General features: G+C 40.8%; 2 protein-coding genes across 2 annotated transcripts in view; one reads left to right on the top strand and one right to left on the bottom strand.

Annotated features, from left to right (window-relative positions):
* The window catches only part of LOC144638597 (uncharacterized), a 30,817-nt gene extending 19,489 nt beyond the window's left edge, over positions 1-11,328 (bottom strand). The window contains exons 1-7 of the mRNA XM_078497786.1: positions 10,373-11,328; positions 8,998-9,312; positions 3,493-3,639; positions 2,492-2,746; positions 1,647-1,919; positions 787-948; positions 22-168 (exon numbers count right to left, since the gene is read on the bottom strand). Of these exons, the coding sequence (XP_078353912.1) occupies positions 22-168; positions 787-948; positions 1,647-1,919; positions 2,492-2,746; positions 3,493-3,639; positions 8,998-9,312; positions 10,373-11,219 (2,146 nt within the window). The 5' untranslated portion in view covers positions 11,220-11,328. The remainder of the gene's footprint in view (positions 1-21; positions 169-786; positions 949-1,646; positions 1,920-2,491; positions 2,747-3,492; positions 3,640-8,997; positions 9,313-10,372) is intronic.
* Positions 11,329-11,616: 288 nt separating this feature from the next.
* On the top strand, positions 11,617-17,357 carry LOC144638690 (coiled-coil domain-containing protein 130 homolog). Its single transcript, XM_078497915.1, has 10 exons — positions 11,617-11,691; positions 11,797-11,850; positions 11,938-12,017; positions 12,662-12,717; positions 13,126-13,244; positions 13,376-13,460; positions 14,576-14,685; positions 15,436-15,634; positions 16,569-16,828; positions 16,897-17,357. The coding sequence occupies exons 1-10, from the start codon at positions 11,689-11,691 to the stop codon at positions 17,206-17,208; spliced, it is 1,278 nt and encodes a 425-aa protein (XP_078354041.1). The 5' UTR covers positions 11,617-11,688; the 3' UTR covers positions 17,209-17,357.
* Positions 17,358-18,476: the final 1,119 nt, after the last annotated feature.

Below are 18,476 nucleotides of genomic sequence, written 5' to 3'. Positions count from 1 at the left end.
GAATGGCTTTAATGTACAAACCTTCCTTATGTCCATCATGTCGTGCTAAAACAGTGAGCAGCTCCAGTTCAGCGACTTTGCTGATGGCAAGTGATGCCGGCGTGCTCATCAAAAGATCAATCAGCGGCAACAGAATGTACCCTTGGACCTGTTCGTTGGCATAGTAACCTATAAAAATAGCCAATTGTATTTGAAATTACAATGCTACCAAAAATAATTCAGAGAAACACCTTTTAGCTGAACTTTTGTTCATGCACTATTAGCCTACATGTTAAGCCATACCCCACCACCCCCACCAATCTAAGGAAAAACGGTCCCTCCCATTTTCCTTTGTGGTGGGGTGGGGTGGGGAGGGGGTTATCACTACACATACACTTATACAGTGTCTGTGCTTCAAATAAGTATCAATGGCCGACAAAAGTGCCGGCCACCTCGCTCTACTTTACTTTACTTTTTATTTCTACCTAGCTTAGGAAAGGACCGTTTTTTGGAGGGGGTCATGAGAGATATTTAAACAGAAACTTCTTAACAGAGCATGAAAAGTCAAAAATAAATTGTTTGAAACATGATAAATATTAATGAATGATTGTTTGTAAATAAATAAGTGGAATGAGGTCTGTTTAGGTGCAAGAGTTACAAAAGTGAACTCATCATGGAAAATACATGTATCATGGTCTATCCTCAATGTTTCTTCAATCCATGTAACTATACTACCATAAAATTCTGAAATACATGTAAGCACCCCCCCCCCTTGCACTTTTATAATAAAAGCTTTAAAATACACACCTAAATTGAGAGAAGTGACCAACTCCACTGCATCAAAGCCTTTTTGAAGAGCAACTTGTACTGCTATGTCTCTCTTTTTATATCCACAGTAGGTCCACAGCTCACCAGTTTTAAAGTTGTAATCTTCAATTCCGAGATCTTTGAGACACAATTTTGCCTTGTCTGTTGAAGAACATACATGTAAATGTTCAGGTACCCAGTATATTGTAAGCTTTTTGTTAACAGTTAAGATGCCAAGTTATTTAAAGTTATCAATGAAAATAACAATGTACATGCGTATACTTATACATTGTAAATGAATTTGTTTAATTTGTTTTATTTATGTTTGTTCGTAACAAGCTTTATTTATATACAAAGAAGTATATTAAATAATTCCTGTATGCCTATGATGCATGCAGCCATTTGTTTTATTTATTAATAATAGTTACCAGTAATTATAATTGCATTAGTTTTTTGCTTCTAACTAGTTTTTGATTTCATTAATTCCTTTTTGTACAATTTGTGTATTAATTTACAGTTGTCCTGATAGGGAGTACGTAAAGAACTGCACTGTGCTGTACGACACAACTGGGCATGGCATGGCACGGCACAGTCGGCATGGCTCAGCACGGTACGGCACTTACCGTTGTTATTTATTAAATTTTTCCCAGGAAATTAATTTCGCGATGATGGAACAGGCATATTTCACGGGACTTAATTTTCACGAGTTGGCCAAAAAAACTTTTAAGACGTACAAAAATACAATAAATTTTTAAGACATTAAAAATAAATTTTCATGAGTCTCGCGAAAATTAAGTCCCGCGATATAAGTAACAATAATGCTCAAGACGATTAAATAATAAATCAATAGCAGAACTCACCAGACATATAATAGTTTGCCTCTCCTCTTACAGCAATGAACACCAAAGTCCCAACAGGTATCATGTCAATACACTCAACAAGTTGTTCACTAGCTTCCTTGTCGTGTCCGGTGTCAAATGACACTGCTTCAGTCACTTGGAATGTCATAAAGTCCATCACCACGATATTAATGCCAGGTTTATTAGGACTGTGCTCCTTGCCGTTGATAGAAATACTCACACGATCACCATTCTTGTACCCAAGGGATTTGATAACCACAGGGATTTTTGTGTCTACAATAATATTGATTTATAATTATTATTTTATTTATTGTGTTGTGTAGGCGTGGAATGCTTGCAATGGGCTGCAGCTGTGCATAAAAAAAATTATGTTGAACTTTGAATTTTGTGCATAAAAAAAATTATGTTGCACTTGCACAAGCTAGTTTGTCAGAGTTTTTTTTTTTTTTTTGACTGGGGGAGCTAATATCTGGAGAAGGGGGGAACTTGTAATTGCTGGCATTAAAAAAAAGTTCTAGAAATGAGCTAACAAGAAAATATTTGCAACTTACAGAACTGTACACTTGCAAACTTAATCACTGCCTACATGTACTTCAATCTGAAGTATAGTACACGTACACTGTAGTGGTGGAGTGGGGTGGGAGGCTGGGGGAGGGGCTTATAACAAGCTTTTTACAATCAACAGGCCTTCTGATAGGGTGCGGCATTTTTACGGCAGATTATGCGGCATGACAAGATACCATTGACTTAATTAATGAAGGTCTCATTTCTCATTGCTGACCAAATTTAAAAGCATTTCAGCCTCCGGGGACAAGAATGATGGTCATAATATACATGTAACTCACCAAGAAATCCCAGCATAACCAGCGTCTTAGCGGCGTGAGTCGCACACTGTGGATGATCACTGTCTCCAATCGCCAACTCCATTAATGGCTTCAACCCACCCAACGTTATAATCTCTTTCTTAACGTCATCAGATGTCATGGCCATGTTCAAGAGAAGAGCTGATGCCCAGAATTGCAGCTCAGAATCAGCAGACACAGAATAGGTCAGTACGGCCTTTAAAGCACCGTCTTCAAGAACTTTGTTTTGTAAACTTTCTGAAGAACATTAATCAAAAGTGGCAATTAAAATCTAAATGTCATGATTCACTATTAAATTTGAGTTATAAAATAAGTCACATCAGGCCCAAATAACCCATAGGTACGTGTCTGAGCCTATCCAAGTTTCTGTCAGTAGTATTTAGTGAGTTGAAGCTCAGTCATTTCTACTCCCCGATGGGTATGATACTAGTCCATCACAGGGAAAATATCTCACAATAAAATTATTAATTTTGCACCCCACAAGAATGGTTCCATGTAGTCCTTAATCCTACTCCTCTTGAACGTGTGAAAGATTTCAAAACTATTTTTGGATTCTGGTAAAATTTGGGAAAGATCAGGATTTTGGGAAAAGAAAAACATTGGATAATAACACCCTTATACAATCATACATGTAGATACATGTATTAAGCCACTTTAGTGTACATGTTGTATAGCAGGCCTGTGCATTTTTACTCATTATTTTGTACTTTGAAATGCTCGCCAAAACATTGCAGCAAGGCTTCCAAAAATAAACAGTGATACTACAGGGGAGAACTTCTGGTAAGATAGAAATATGTCTGCGTTCGTAGGCTACAATATAGTGTGACAGTTCCTGGTCTTTGCTGCTTACATGTGTCGCCCTCAAATCATGAGTGATCCCACCATGTCGAAGCACCTTTCCCAAGCTCATCTATTGACAATGTGTTTACTACACCCCAGTTTCCGCAGAAGTATTGCTATTCAGAATGGGATCCTCAACTTACCAATTGTACAAAACAGACCAATAAGCTCAGCCACCAAACGAACTAAGATGTTATCTTTTCTGGAGGCCAGTGGCACAAGGGACTTGATGATGTCATTAGCTACAGAAAGAACCCTTAATCCTGCAGTACGATTTGCTGTTGTGGAACCTACAGCAAAAATAAAAATCAAACTTACAGTTATGCCACATGTTAACAGTGTTACATGGATTGTACAAAACTTGGTGTAACATGCCCTATTTGGATTATAGCTGTTGTGATTTAAATTTATCTTTGGTTTAAAATTTTTAAAACCAGTTTGATTTTTATTTTTCATTGTCTCATGTTCATTATTATAATCTGAAACAAAAGGAAATAAAAAACAAACCGGTTTGAAAAATTTTAAACCAAAGATAAATTTAAACCACAACATAGCCACTGTATAAGCATGCTAAAATTTTGGAGCGCATTATTTTTTTTATAGCCAAGCACGCTTACACTTACAGAGGCATGCAAAATAACCTGGTTCTCCAGACTGCTCCCATGCCTGGCAAACTCTGGCAACCCAGCCATGAGCCCCCATGCCGAAGGGAAGACAGGCACCTGTTATGTAGTGTTTGTTAGTTAAGCCTTACCCTCCCCACCCCCCATGTATATATTACCCAGCATGACACTGGAGATGTGATGATTAAATGTACACGAGTGTAATGGCGTCGTTCTCTTTTACTGTTGGTTAAATCCGGATCATCCACGGTTAAATCCGCACATCCACTACATTTTGGCGACGAGGACGGTCGTTGGTAAAGTTCCTCTGCGATGGCAAGTGTATATTTGAGCGATACACAAGGTTTAAAGCCATTTGACTGTACCGAAACTGCTGGTATTTCTGCACGCTGGGAAAGATGGCTGCGAGCTTTTGAATTGTATGCTGCGGGAAAAGGAGTCAAGAATGTCGATCAGAAGAAGGCTTTATTGCTGCATACTGCTGGTTTAAGTGTTCAAGATATTTATTTCACGTTGAACGAAGAAGGAGGAACAGATAGTTATCAGAAAGTAAAGGCGACCTTGAATAAATATTTCAAACCGCAAGCGAATGTTCCGTATGAAAGGCTTTGTTTTCGTGAGACGAGTCAACTGGCCAACGAAACCATCGAACAGTTTGTGACCAGATTGAGACAGAAAGCCCAAACCTGTGAATTTGGAGACGGCGCTGCTGTGGATGAACAAATTCGTGATCAAGTGATTAGCAAGTGTTTGTCACACGAACTCCGTCGAAAATTACTTCAGAAAGGTCGAGCCTTGACACTGCCACAATTAAGAGAAATTGCCCGGTCTATGGAAGAATCTGAGAAACAGGCACGTTCAATCGAAGGAGCAAGTGGCGAGGTCAGTAGTGAGGTGAATAGTGTGAGTGGAAAGTCTGATTACAAAGGGGATGCGAGCACAAGGAATGTGAAATGTTTTTGTTGTGGAAATGTGGGACATAAAGCTAATGATCACCGATGCCCAGCGAGAGGGAAACAGTGCAGATGGTGTAAGGGAACTGGACATTTTGAAGCTGTGTGTAAAACTAAGAAGAAGCAAAACACTGGTCGTGGAAGTGGAGGAGCTAGAGGACCACGAAGACCAGATGCCAGAAGAAAGGATGGTCCGCCTCACCATGTAAGGCAAGTAGAAGCTGAAGATAAGCAGAGTGATGACTGTGAATATGCCTTTGGCATTTCAGACGATTGTAATGTTTCAAGTGATGGCAAAATTTCTGTGAAAATAGGAGGTTTGCCAGTAACAATGATTATTGATTCGGGTGCTAGTTGCAATGTCATAGGTCGTAATGTGTGGGAGTATCTGAAAGCAAATAAGGTTGAATGTGTGTCGAGCAAGGTGTCCAAGAAGTTATTTGCATATGGTAGTAATCAGCCATTACAAGTTGCAGGCACATTTACTGCAGAAGTGTCTGTTGGAGAGAGAGTGTTGAGTGGGGTTGAATTTGTTGTTATTGAAAATGAGGGACACGCCCTCCTTGGGCGAGAAACTGCCATTGCCTTAGAAGTTTTGAAGCTGGGTCCTCAAGTTAACTCACTAAAGGTATCTACAGATGGAGCAGAAGGGGTACCAAGCATTTTTGAAAAATTTCCCGGATGTTGTGAAGGTATTGGCAAATTGAAGGATTTTCAGCTAAAAGTCCCAATTGATTCAGAGGTACAACCCATTGCACAACCAATTAGACGAGTTCCATACCACCTTCGTGATAAGCTGAGTGACAAACTGGATGAACTTGTTAAGCTAGACATAATTGAGAAAGTGAGTGGTTCAAGTTCGTGGGTATCACCAGTGGTAGTCGTACCCAAGCCCTCAGGTGGCATCCGTTTGTGTGTCGATATGCGTCAAGCCAACATGGCAGTAAAGCGGGAACGTTACCCAATACCCACCATCGATGAAGTTTTACAAGATTTGAATCAGAGCAAGTTTTTCCGCAAATTGGATCTCAACTCTGCCTACCATCAGATAGAGCTGTCACCTGAATCAAGAGATATCACTACATTTTGCACACATAAGGGACTGTACCGATACAAGCGTCTCATGTTCGGTATAAGTTGTGCGCCTGAGATGTACCAGAAGGTTCTCCAGCAAGTTCTGCAAGATTGTGATGGCGCCCATAACATCCTTGATGATGTGATAGTGCATGCAGCCACTGAGGAGGAGCATGACAGAAGATTTGAGAATGTGGTCCGAGTATTGAGCAGCAAGGGGTTGACATTGAACCGCGACAAGTGTCAATTTAAGATGTCGCATTTGGAATTCATGGGCCATGTGTTGTCAGCACGTGGAATTGATCCAGCGGATGTTAAAGTAAAGGCAGTTGTTGACGCCCGGGAACCAACGAGTGCTGCGGAAGTGAGGAGCTTCCTGGGACTGGTCAATTTTACTGCACGTTTTATTCCTGACTTGGCAACGGTATCTGCACCTCTCCGCCAGCTAACAAAGAATGGCGAACCCTTCGTGTGGGGACTGGAGCAACAGAAATCATTTGAAGAGTTAAAGAAGCGACTGTCCAGTGCAGAGACACTTGGATACTTTGATAAGAATGCCCCGACTAAGGTGATTGCTGACGCAAGCCCTGTAGGATTAGGAGCTGTACTAATCCAACAGCAAGGAGAAGAGCAACGAGTTATTAGCTATGCAAGCCGAAGCTTGTCCGATACAGAACGCCGGTATTCTCAAACGGAGAAAGAGGCTTTGGCAATAGTGTGGTCCTGCGAAAGATTTCATGCCTATTTGTATGGTGCTGAATTTGAACTAATGACTGACCACAAACCTCTGGAATGTATTTTCTCCCCTAAATCCAAGACCTGTGCTAGGATCGAGCGATGGCTTCTCAGAATGCAACCTTACAGATTTACCGTGAAATACGTCCCAGGTCCCCAGAATATTGCAGATTCTTTGTCACGCCTCCTACATCCAGTGACGCCGCCAAGAGACGAAGACCAAACAGAGGAGTATGTGAAGTGGGTAGCTCAAGAATCAACGCCTGTTGCCTTGACAACTCGTGAAATTGAGAGAGCATCAGAACATGATCCAGAGCTGAAAAGTGTACGAGAATGTCTCTTGAATGGAAAGTGGCATGCCATAGAATTCAAAGAGTACCTACCTGTGCGAGGCGAATTAAGTGCAATTGGAAAGCTAGTTCTTCGTGGAACTCGAATTGTGGTACCAAAGCAACTTCGTAGTCAAGTACTAAAGTTGGCACATGAAGGTCATCCTGGAATTGTATCAATAAAGCAACGTTTGCGAACCAAAGTGTGGTGGCCAGGCATCGACAAAGAAGCGGAGAAAGCTTGTAAGACCTGTCATGGCTGTCAGTTAGTTTCACAACCATCTAAACCTGAGCCGATGTCACGTACAGAGTTGCCTTCTGCACCGTGGCAACACCTAGCGGCTGACTTGTTGGGTCCACTGCCTTCCGGTGATTATGTCTTTGTCGTGGTGGACTACTACAGCCGATTCTTCGAAATGGAATTTACCAAATCGACTACCTCTGAGAAGATTGTATCAATGCTGTCCAAGATTTTCGTCACTCACGGTCTTCCTTTGTCCCTAAGGACTGACAATGGACCGCAGTTTGTCAGTGACTATTTCGAGAAATACTTGTAGGAGAACGGAATTGAACACAGGAAAACCACGCCCTTATGGCCACAGGCCAACGGTGAAATCGAAAGACAAAACCGCAGTATCCTGAAGCGCCTGCGTATTGCTCAAGCAGAGGGTCGCAACTGGAAATCAGAAATGGACAACTTCTTAGTGATGTATCGTAGTACACCACATTCTACAACTGGGGTTAGCCCAGCAGAATTGTTGTTTGGAAGACGCATCAGAACCAAACTACCCCAACTTCAAGAGTTCAGTATTGAAGATGAAGTCAGAGATCGTGACAGTGAGCGGAAAGAGAAAGGGAAGTTGTATGCAGACAGCAGAAGAAATGCATGTGAGAGCGAGATTCAAGAAGGTGATAAGGTGTTACTGAGACAGGAGAAAGAAAACAAACTGTCAACACCATTCAGACAGTCTCCCTTTACAGTTGTTCAGAAGAATGGCAATAGTGTTCTTGTCGAGGCTGATGGTGTACAGTACCGTCGGAATGTGACCCATGTGAAAAAGTATCTCGAGCGTGATAATGATGTATTACCAGCCACCAGTAAGTCATCAGATGTTTCGGAGGCTCAGAGAGCAACACAAACTTCACCAAGCCGAGAGTTTAGTGAACCTGTTCCTTCTGGAACAACAAGCGAAGACAAACCAGTGGAATACAAACATGTCATGGAACAAAGTGATGCTACTACCCTACGCCCGTCAAGAGTCAAGAGAGTACCCTCTAAATTTCAAGATTATGTTCTAGGCTGCGTTCAGTTGGTCCCAGGGTAGAACTTTTAGATCCAGATGTGAACTGGAACTTTGAACTGAACTGGGACTATTAGTTGTTGTGTTACATTTGTACTTATGCCAGTTTTAAAATGTTGAGCCTTTGTTAGTTCAGGAAAAGACATTCAGAGACATTTGCATGCCTATAAAGTTGGTTAGGTTTTATTCTGTTTTTGTTGCCTTCCAACACAACGAGTTATTCGAAGAAGGGAGGAATGTAGTGTTTGTTAGTTAAGCCTTACCCTCCCCACCCCCCATGTATATATTACCCAGCATGACACTGGAGATGTGATGATTAAATGTACACGAGTGTAATGGCGTCGTTCTCTTTTACTGTTGGTTAAATCCGGATCATCCACGGTTAAATCCGCACATCCACTACATGTTACACTGGAAATAGAGCCCTGGAGGGAGGGAAGGGGCAGCTTTGAAGACGTAGTCCCACACAAAACAATGCTCAATGTAAATGCTATCACTGTAATGGTTGCAGACAAGTCTCAGTCGGAGGGCACATGGCATCCTGGCACATGCGCATATCAAAACACCACTGACTACCACAGGAACGCAGGCGCTCTTTATTGTTTTCACTGCAATAACTGAATAAATACAAACCTTCAGAAAGGATCAAATCATGAAGCAAAACCACTGCCCAGTGTACAATATCATTGTCACCAGATGCAAGACACACTGGAAGCCTGGCCACAAGCGACGAACAATGCAGTACATTTGTCCTGAATGATTGATTGCCAACACACAAGAAGCTGAGCACACGCAAGATTAACCTCTGCAAAATCGCTTCACTTGAACACAACACATTCTGTAGTGATTTGATAATGTTTGGTATAGCACAAATCTCTGCTTTGTGGAGATCTTGGATAGCAAACTGGTGTAATAATCCAGCAGCCCAGTATACCAGATCACTGTCATCTGTTTTAATAAAATAAAAAAAGGTAAGGTAAAGTCTACATCAAACCTTGTGGCCCATCTTACTGGAGCTTATCCTAGGTCTGTAGCATGAAGCGACTAGGAGTATTTGTTACTCCCCCCTGGATGGGATGCTAGTCCATTGCAGGGTTACCCCCAGCATTAGTTCGCCAGTACCCATTTATACACCTGGGTGGAGAGAGGCACCATCAGAGTAAATTGTCTTGCCCAAGAAACAGCTTGATGATCCTGCCCAGGGCTCGAACCTACACCACGTGATCCGGTGTCCAGTCTGCTAACCAAGAGGCCACCATGCCTCCCAACGAAATCAACATTAAATAGTTGCCGGTACATGCAGTATTAAGGTGTGCTGGAATCTGGATCAAGTGGTCTGAGTTTGAGCCCTGGACAGGGTCACTGTCATGTTCTTAGACAAGACACACTGGCAAAATCATTTTTTTGAACACCATTTTTCGCCTGGGGGATCGCTAAAAATGGATCAAGGATCAAGTGGCACGAGTTTGAGCCTGTGTCGTGTTCTTAGGCAAGTCACACTGTGACACAATTTTTGGACACTTTTGCCTAAGGGATGGGAATTTTAACCAAAAGTTCAAATCCCAGGGGGGGGGGATTGCCCAGGGGGGATGTTGAAGTTTTGATTTGATTAGTACAATGTACATTGTACATACTTTAGTGGGGGCCATTCCATTTTATATCCACACCCACCTATTGATAAGATTTTTTGAGGGGGCTTAAAAAGTCATTTCTGAGCATGTACAATGTACACATGTAGCTATTTCAGCATTCTTTGATCTTTCGAAAATTTCTGAAAGGGTTAGGGAAAAGTTGGCTTTTTTCTGAAGGGGTTTTGAAAAACCGCATTATTTCTGGAGGGGGCATCATGTTGGCACTTTGACCTTTTTTTTTGGGGAGGGGGGCATTCTGACTTAACCCATCAATAGTGGGGTTGTGGAAATAAAATGGAATAGCCCTGGACCTTGAAAATCATTTGAGAGGTCTACTTGTCAGTTTGACAAATTAGATACAAAACACTGTAGCTTACCAGCTCGAAGGGACACGACCGCTGCTCTAAACACATCATATTCAGCCATTTCCTTAAGATGTACCACTTCATCCTCAGTGTTATTGTTCACAAACATCACCATCGTGTGCAGGCAGGTTCGCATTAGCACAAAATCTCCCTGATTTCTAACAAGCATTTCAGAAACTTTTGGTATTACGCCATTGTTCAAAAGTTCAGGTCGCAACGCGTCACAAGCTGCCAGTTGATGAACGGTGAATAAACACCATCGCATAGCTTCCTTGTTTCTTGTTTCCGACATCAGCTGCAAAAGAACTTCGACGATGGCCGAATTCGACTGTGCTAGACGAATTTTTGACACTTCTTCGTCGTAAATAAGGTGAAACAAAGATTCTGAAGCGCACCTTTGCAGACGAATTTCGTAGCCTCCCATCTCAACAAGCTTTCTGTATCCCACTTGGACCGAATAAACGAGAGAGTGAGAAAGCGATTCTAATGTCCCGTGGTCTTTCATTTTCTCTCGCTCACGACGTTCAGCGTTTTTTATCAACATCGCCAAAGCAACTACAGCCTTCAAAACTTGAAATTCGTCTTGGCTGTAGCAAGCGTTGATGATAAAATCGAGGTTTTTCTCCTTCATTGCTCTATCCAGAACGACTTGTTCGGCGCTTTTTCTCAGCGAATAGTTCGGCGAGCGCACAAGAACTTCCAGATCTTCTAACCGAATGTTATCCGCCATTTGCGAAAGAGGTTTTCTAGTGCATTTTTCCCTGATAAACTTTCGAAGTTCAGTGATACAAAATGCCGTTCCTAGCCCTGAAAGTAGGCCAGCAGCAAGCCAAAGGGCTTTTCTGTTGTCAAAGGCCATAGTTAAAATGGCTACTGGGAAAGAAAAGCAGTTTCAGGGAAGATTCTTGTCGGCAAAGTTGAAAGACTTTGACACTTGCCGCCATATTTCGAAAACATCAGTAGCCTCGCTTCCAACTTCTGCTCAAGATAGCAGAGAGCAATTTGCGTTACCTACTTCATGTAAGACAAAAATGTGCTAACTAAAGAGAAAAATACAACCTAAGAAGGAAATAAATTGTTTCTAACTTATAGAAATAATAATTTTGCAGTTCTCTGTACAGTTACTTATGACGTGAAATGGTGTCTTCAAGATATGCTACCTAATGTTGCAAAAACGTAATTACAAGGATAGTTCAATTCAGCATATTTGACAAAAACTGCTCTTTCTACAAAACCCGCTGGCCGCATTATTCGAGTCGTGCGGACTCGTGAGTGGACATCGTCAACAAATCGTCTCATCTCTCAAATCTCCAAATCAAAAGAGCAAAATGGTAAGAAATTGTAGCAGAATTTAGCTTTCTTATTACCGTTTTACTGTGTTGAATGTACCTTAAAATTTTTAATCGCGTTAAGCAGTGATATGTGTATATTTTTAGGGGGAAAGAAAGGCTGTTAATAAATATTACCCACCTGATTGGACCCCGGAACAGGTCTGTATAAATTGATATCAAGACTTTACGTTGATTCAGCAGTCTTTACAGCGGAATTATAACTGTTGATTACTCGTATTTTCACAGGGATCTCTTGACAGATATCATGGACAGCATCCGCTGCGCGAGAGAGCAAGGAAACTTGGTCAAGGAATTCTTATCATCAGGTATTAAAACTAAATCATTTTGGGGTATTAAAAGCTTTAAGTTTGGAGAAAATTGTTCAAACCAATTTGATTGAGTTTATTTAACTTTATTACCAGTCATCATAATGCCTATAAGACAAAGGAAATTAAAAATAAAACTGGTTTGAAACATTTTCTACCAAGAGAAAAAAATAAACCCCAACAGATACACACATGTACATGTATGACTGTCACAGTATTTTACATATGAATTTTATCAATTAAATTCACTGCTGATACTCTGTTGGTATTCCATAACTTGCTGGTGCACTGTAAGAATTCTTTGAAACAGATGGTAGAATCTGTGCATGGAGGTATCCTGTAAGAGTCTGTCAACACATTCTTAAGGGCCTTCCTAATTGACATTATGCACCTATCAATGTTAAGCCCGACGGGGGAGGGGTCGGGCTAACCACGGGAATTTGATTGCGAGGTCGGTCCCCAGGGTAGGGATTTTGATCGTACGTGATGGCCCCAGGGTAGGGGTTTTGATCGTACGTGATGAGAGGTAAGATTTAGTCATGAAACACAAGAACAAACCCCAACAAACCCAATACGGCAATCAGTTCACGGTTGAATTTTGTTCAAATACTGATTAATGTTAACTTACTGGAACTCTTCACTAGGTTTGAGATGCCTTACAATATCTGGTGCGGAGGATGTGGAATTCATATTGGAATGGGTATGGCTGTGACAAAATAACCTACTTAGACTTTAATTACTGTTGCAGCAGTGGTGGATCAAGGGGACTGAGGGGCCTGGGGTCTGGGCCCCTACCTTATTTTTTGGCCAATTATAGAAAAAATTATTTTCAAAAGTGGGCCCCCTCCTTATTTTAGGGCCTGAATGAACAGGCCCCCCCCACTTAGCTGTCAAAGGTCTGGATCCGCTACTGCGCAGTGTAATTTCTTTCAAATAGTGACTTAAGAGTTCAGGTGCTATTGAAAGGCACATTTATTATGCAGCGTACAATACTGAATTTGAGGCTGCATGATGTTAACCCAAAATAATTTATTATTTAAGTCTTATTTGGTCCTAGCCTGTGCTTCATGTTTTCTTTTTTTTCTCTCCTTTTTTACACTACTTACAGGTGTACGCTACAATGCAGAAAAGAAGAGAGTTGGTAATTACTACACAACGCCTATTTACAGATTTCGGATGAAGTGTCACCTCTGTGACAATCATTTTGAAATTGAAACTGATCCCAAGGTAAGCAAAACAAATGAATAAAATTCTTACCAATCAGTCTTACTTTGCTTGCTTTGCTTGTATCGTAAGCATCTGCTGTCTGCTGGATATAATTTCACTTGTAAACCATTCTTTGGTTGCTTTTGTCTCAGAATTGTGATTATGTCATTGTAAGTGGAGCAAGAAGAAAGGAAGAGAGATGGGATCAATCAGCAACAGAAGCTATTGCGTTGACAGGTACAGTGGAGATTCTACAACAACAACTTTATTTGTACCCTAAATTAAATTACATTTTACAAAACTAGAAAGAATAAAATAAAATGAAATGAGCACGTTGCTGGCAGAAATAACCACCAGGGCAGCCATCCTTAGTGTTTACATCAGTGATTTTTAACCCCTTGCCTACCAAGGACATATGTATACGTCTTCTCTGTTGTCACGCAACAACCGAGGACGTACATATACGTCCTCAACCAAAGGACACCACTGAAAGCCTGGTTGTTCATGGTGCCTTGAATAAATCATCCCCGGTTGTTGAGAAAGGTCTGGCACTACTTTTAAAACACCGCTGACCCAATAAAATTGCTTTTTGCCTGGACAATTACAAAATGGTGTCTCGTGTGCGTGAAGGTAGAATGGACACAGATGAAGCTATTGATAAAAATATTGCTGATCGCAACTCTGATGTAAGTGATATCGATTTAAGTCACAGCTAATTTAAGCCAAGTGATTCTGAAGAGTCTGAACAAAAAGAAGAACTTCAAGGTGGCGAAGAAAAAGCCTCGATGGATTGAAGAAATTGAGCCTCCAAATGCACATATTCAATGAGTTCGCCGGGGAGTTGTACGAGTCAATAGTACAGTAGGAGAATGCGGAACAGAAGGAAATTCATTTTAAATGCTTAATCTAGGTGTACTTTAATATTTTATCTGAAAAGATGCCATTGCTTAGCCAAAATAATTTAGAATCTCATTAAAAATTCAATATGGCCACCAGTTGCTTAGTGTGTTTGGCTTTGGTAGGCAAGCAGGGGTTAAAGAGGTCACGAAAGGTACATGTACTCAGGACTTAAATAAAACACATACAACAACACTCAAACACGCAGACAAAAACTAAGTTAACTTTAAGAAATTAGCAAAACTAAGCTGGAAAATAAAGTGTATAGAAAAGTTAACTAACAAGAAATGAATTGTAATTTACAGAGGTATAGATAGTTCAGTTAATAGCTTGCAATAATGCCTACCAATAACAGTCAAATCAATTATGACACTTACTTCTTACATGAGAAGGTACGCATGAGATAAACCTGTATGTGACACCTCTTTCATGTGTCACTGTTTTCATTTTGATAGACAAAGAAGATGTCAAGAAGATGGCAGTGGATGCAATGTTCAAACTGGAACATGGCGTCCAAGATGAACAGAAATCAAAGGAGGTTTTACCAACATTAGAGGAGCTAAAGGTACTGAAATTCTTCTTTAAACAGGTATTCCGAGGCCAGTATATTAAACTTTGTCCGAATATCCAAGATACGTAAAGATTTGATTTACACACATATGATGTCTGTGTGTGACTGGTTGTCATGGGAAGTGCTATAACTTCATTAGTCTCCGCACGCATTGCGTTTCTACATTTCTTTTGTACACGTTTGCCTTTTTAGGAGAAACCAGGAGTATTTTTTCTAAAATATAGATACAGAGCAATATAACAGTGGCTAACTCTTGCATCTTGTCTAAGTAAACGAAAATTATACTTGAATAGGTCAATACTTTATAGAATACTACTGTAAAATCGCAGAGCTCAAATACAATTATTGTAACAAATAACGAAGTTCACGTAGATTCATTCAATTCAACAACAGAACTTTCAGTATCACAGTTTGAGATAGCAGAGGTTAGATTAAATGAAAATCCGACAAGAGGAAACTTCAAAGTGTTAGAAATAGCGGAGAAGTTCGTGAAAATTTTAGCGGGGTTATTTTTAGAGTATATAACTGAAAAAATACAACCAAATCTAAGAGAAATGACTTTTTGTTCGAGGTGGCGAAGAGTTTGAGAAAACCGAATTTGAGATAGCGGGTACTTTTTATAGTAAATAACAGAGAAAAACCCGACCAAATCAAAGGAAAATTGTTTTTTTAACGAGCTAACGGGGAGTTTCAGATAATGGGGTCCCACTGTAGTTGATTGCTACCCATTGTAAATTTCTTCAGGAAGTTCAGTCCGTATGGAGTGACGATTACGCAGCCAATCAACTGCTCAGAAAGAGATTCCGAGAGGAAAAACGCGAGATAAAAGTCGAAGCAGCGAAGGACAGCGAGTTGAAAGAGAGAGGTGCGCTAGACATTGCACTTGTACCAGAAAGATCAGAGGACATTGAGCTGGCGAGGAGAATCAGATATCATGGACAGGGTAAGATGGAGGTTTTGATACAAACTGATACTGTTAATTCCATAATGCAGAGATGAAAATAATTTTTTTCACTTGAAAGGACATATGTGTTACTAAGACACCATCTTGGTCGGACAAAAAATAAATTGTGGTCGGACATATTTTTATTTATTGTTGTCGAAAAATGATTTACATGTATGATCAAAAAAATTGCCTGGAGATGATGTCCGACCACACTTGGGATTTCATCGGACATGAGCAAATTTTGGTCGGCCAATGTTCGATGACCGACTGTTATTTGCAGCCCTAATGGCATCACGGGACATGTTCTATAGATGATTCTTTGATATGCTAACCACACGTCGAAGTTACTACTAAGATGTGTTTAGCAAAAAAAAATTAAGAAGAACTCATTCTTATGCAATACCAAGCCTGCTAAACACACTTTTATTGTGTAAACGCCGAGAGGTAAAATCACGTTTTTAATTATTCCCAAGCACGAAAATATTTATTCTCCACACTAAAGAATGCAATTGCCAAACCTTTCTATTAATGTCAGTTCTAAGGATTTGGTGCTACAAGACAATGTCCCCTAGTTCAAGCTTTTCTTTATTCTCTAAGGAGAACATACATGTAGATGTGTGTTTGTGCATGTACGTAAAAAATCTTATTGCCTGCAGGCAACGGGAACGATGATGTTTTTTTCTCGCTATCCGGATTCCAGTAATCTAAGCTATTACAGCAAAATAGGTTGTTAAGCAACGATAGCGTGTCCTTCTGGCGCCATGATGACGTTACTACTGTAAGACTCGGGAACTCTTCGCGTGCTTTTACAGACCTTGTCTAGCCTCGTCACGCAATCGTAATGGGAAAGATTGCGTGACATGCAAAGGAAGGTTACCTAGCAGCTGTAACTGTCAAGCTATTGAATAAGATTTTTGCTTTTTCTTTTCAGGTTTTGACGCGCACCGTCGCAAACGTCGCACTGAAGTCAACACCAGGCCATTGTTCGATTCAAAAGCGGGGAAAAACGACGCAAAAAGAGAGAAAGTAAAAGAACTTCTTGGAAAAAGAAAACAAATGCAGTTTAGCCATTTCACGTCGCATTCCAAAACGAAGAGTGACTTGTCCAAGCTTGGTATCAAAGTTCGAAGGAACAGGTCCAGAAATAGCGAGAGTTCAGACAATAGCGTAGATAAGGACCCTTCAGTTGATGTGGGCCCCCTTAAAATTGATGCAAACTTGAGTCAGTCAAAGACTACTTCCGGTGAATATGATTCTAGACAACTTCCGGTAAACTACATTCGCAAGAAGACAGTGAACTGACCACAAAAGAGGCTGCTAATACGGAAGCTCGTTTGATGACCGACCCGGAAGTGACATCACAAACTGAGTCGCATAAACAAACCGCGGATCGCCTTGGAAACCAAGCAGAGAACATTTCAAGTAGTTCTACGATTTTACTTAACCCGGAAAATCACAATTCGCAGAAAGCAAACTCTGATAGTTTAACAGTGAATAGCAATCCCTCCGTAAGTTCCCTGGTGTGTTGTGATTACGCTGACTCCAGTGACGCCTCAGATGATCTTACATGAGGCAGATGACGAAACCTTGAAAGTTTAATTCGCCGAGTGTCGTGTTTTGTCTAATCACTAAGTCTCAAACTTGCCTCGAACACAGACATAGAGTATATTTAATAATAACCATGTATTGCTTTCAAATGGTTTATCAGTCTTTGTGTGCCTGTTTGTTTTCTCTTCTGCTTAAAAACCCTGGTAAGCTCTTTGCGCCAGTCGGTGAGATCAGCGGTAACATGTAAAACATTGTATGGGAAGAGTGCACTGATACAGTAGGCAAAGAGTCTTGTTAGATGATTTGCGTCTTTTATCGTCCTTTTCACAGTGTTTTACTATGCGGTATTCTTGTATGCTACCAGAACTTTTCAGACGCAAACATCTCTTCTAAATATTTGTCCAAAGTTTTTTTATAGATGCAGTTGTCTTACTGGTAATGTGTCGTGTAGCAGCTTTCGCAAGGTCGCACATGAATTCTAAAGGCTGGTTCTCATATAATCGTCCCGATCGTTTTCATCGCCTCTGTCACTTCAAAAAGTTTCCTTGCGATCGGGGCGATTATATGAGAACACTACGATCGCTTACGTCTGCGGCGACTGGGGCGATCATGATCGCTTGGATCGCCCGTGTTCTATCCTTCTAGCTTCTCTTTCCCTTATTCGCCGTAAAACTGCAATAACTGATAGGATAGGAGGATCTAGTGCTAAAATGATTTTTTTTCGTAGGTTTTCGCTCCTACCAGGCGATCGGGCCGATCATATGAAAACCCCCGATCCCTTCGAACGCCTACGATCGTTTCAGTATTTGCAAACGATCGATGCGATAGAAGCAATCGGGGTAATCATATGAGAATTAGGCTAAAGGGGACAGACCATGAACGCAATTACGCTCCTGTAAATACCCAATTGCCGTAACCGTTCATCAGTAGAATGATGGCTCGCTACCCTTCGAGAGCACAATAGTACAAACATCAGGAACAATGCTTCTAGCCCCTAAACGTACAATAGCAACTGCTACACTAGATGACCAGAAGAATTGCAAGCTTTGAGATCTGCTAAGTAACTACCGTTAACTGATGAGTACCCCCCCCCCCCCTCTTCCCCTCCCCACCTTCAGCCCCAATAGCATCCGAATTTTAAGAAAATTGATCATCGGATGTAACAAACCAACTTCCTCAGACGGACCGAGATTGTAAAACCGTGGTTGTACTACAGCATAATTAAAACTAAACTTAAAAAATAAATCCTTCGACGCCAAAATAAATCCTTCAACGCCAAAATAAATCCTTG

This window comes from Oculina patagonica, chromosome 14, assembly GCF_052425735.1.
Source record: "Oculina patagonica isolate OP01 chromosome 14, crgOcupat, whole genome shotgun sequence".
NCBI lineage: Eukaryota > Metazoa > Cnidaria > Anthozoa > Scleractinia > Oculinidae > Oculina > Oculina patagonica.
Note: the sequence above shows the minus strand (reverse complement) of the source record. Positions and strands in the feature narration are given on the sequence as shown.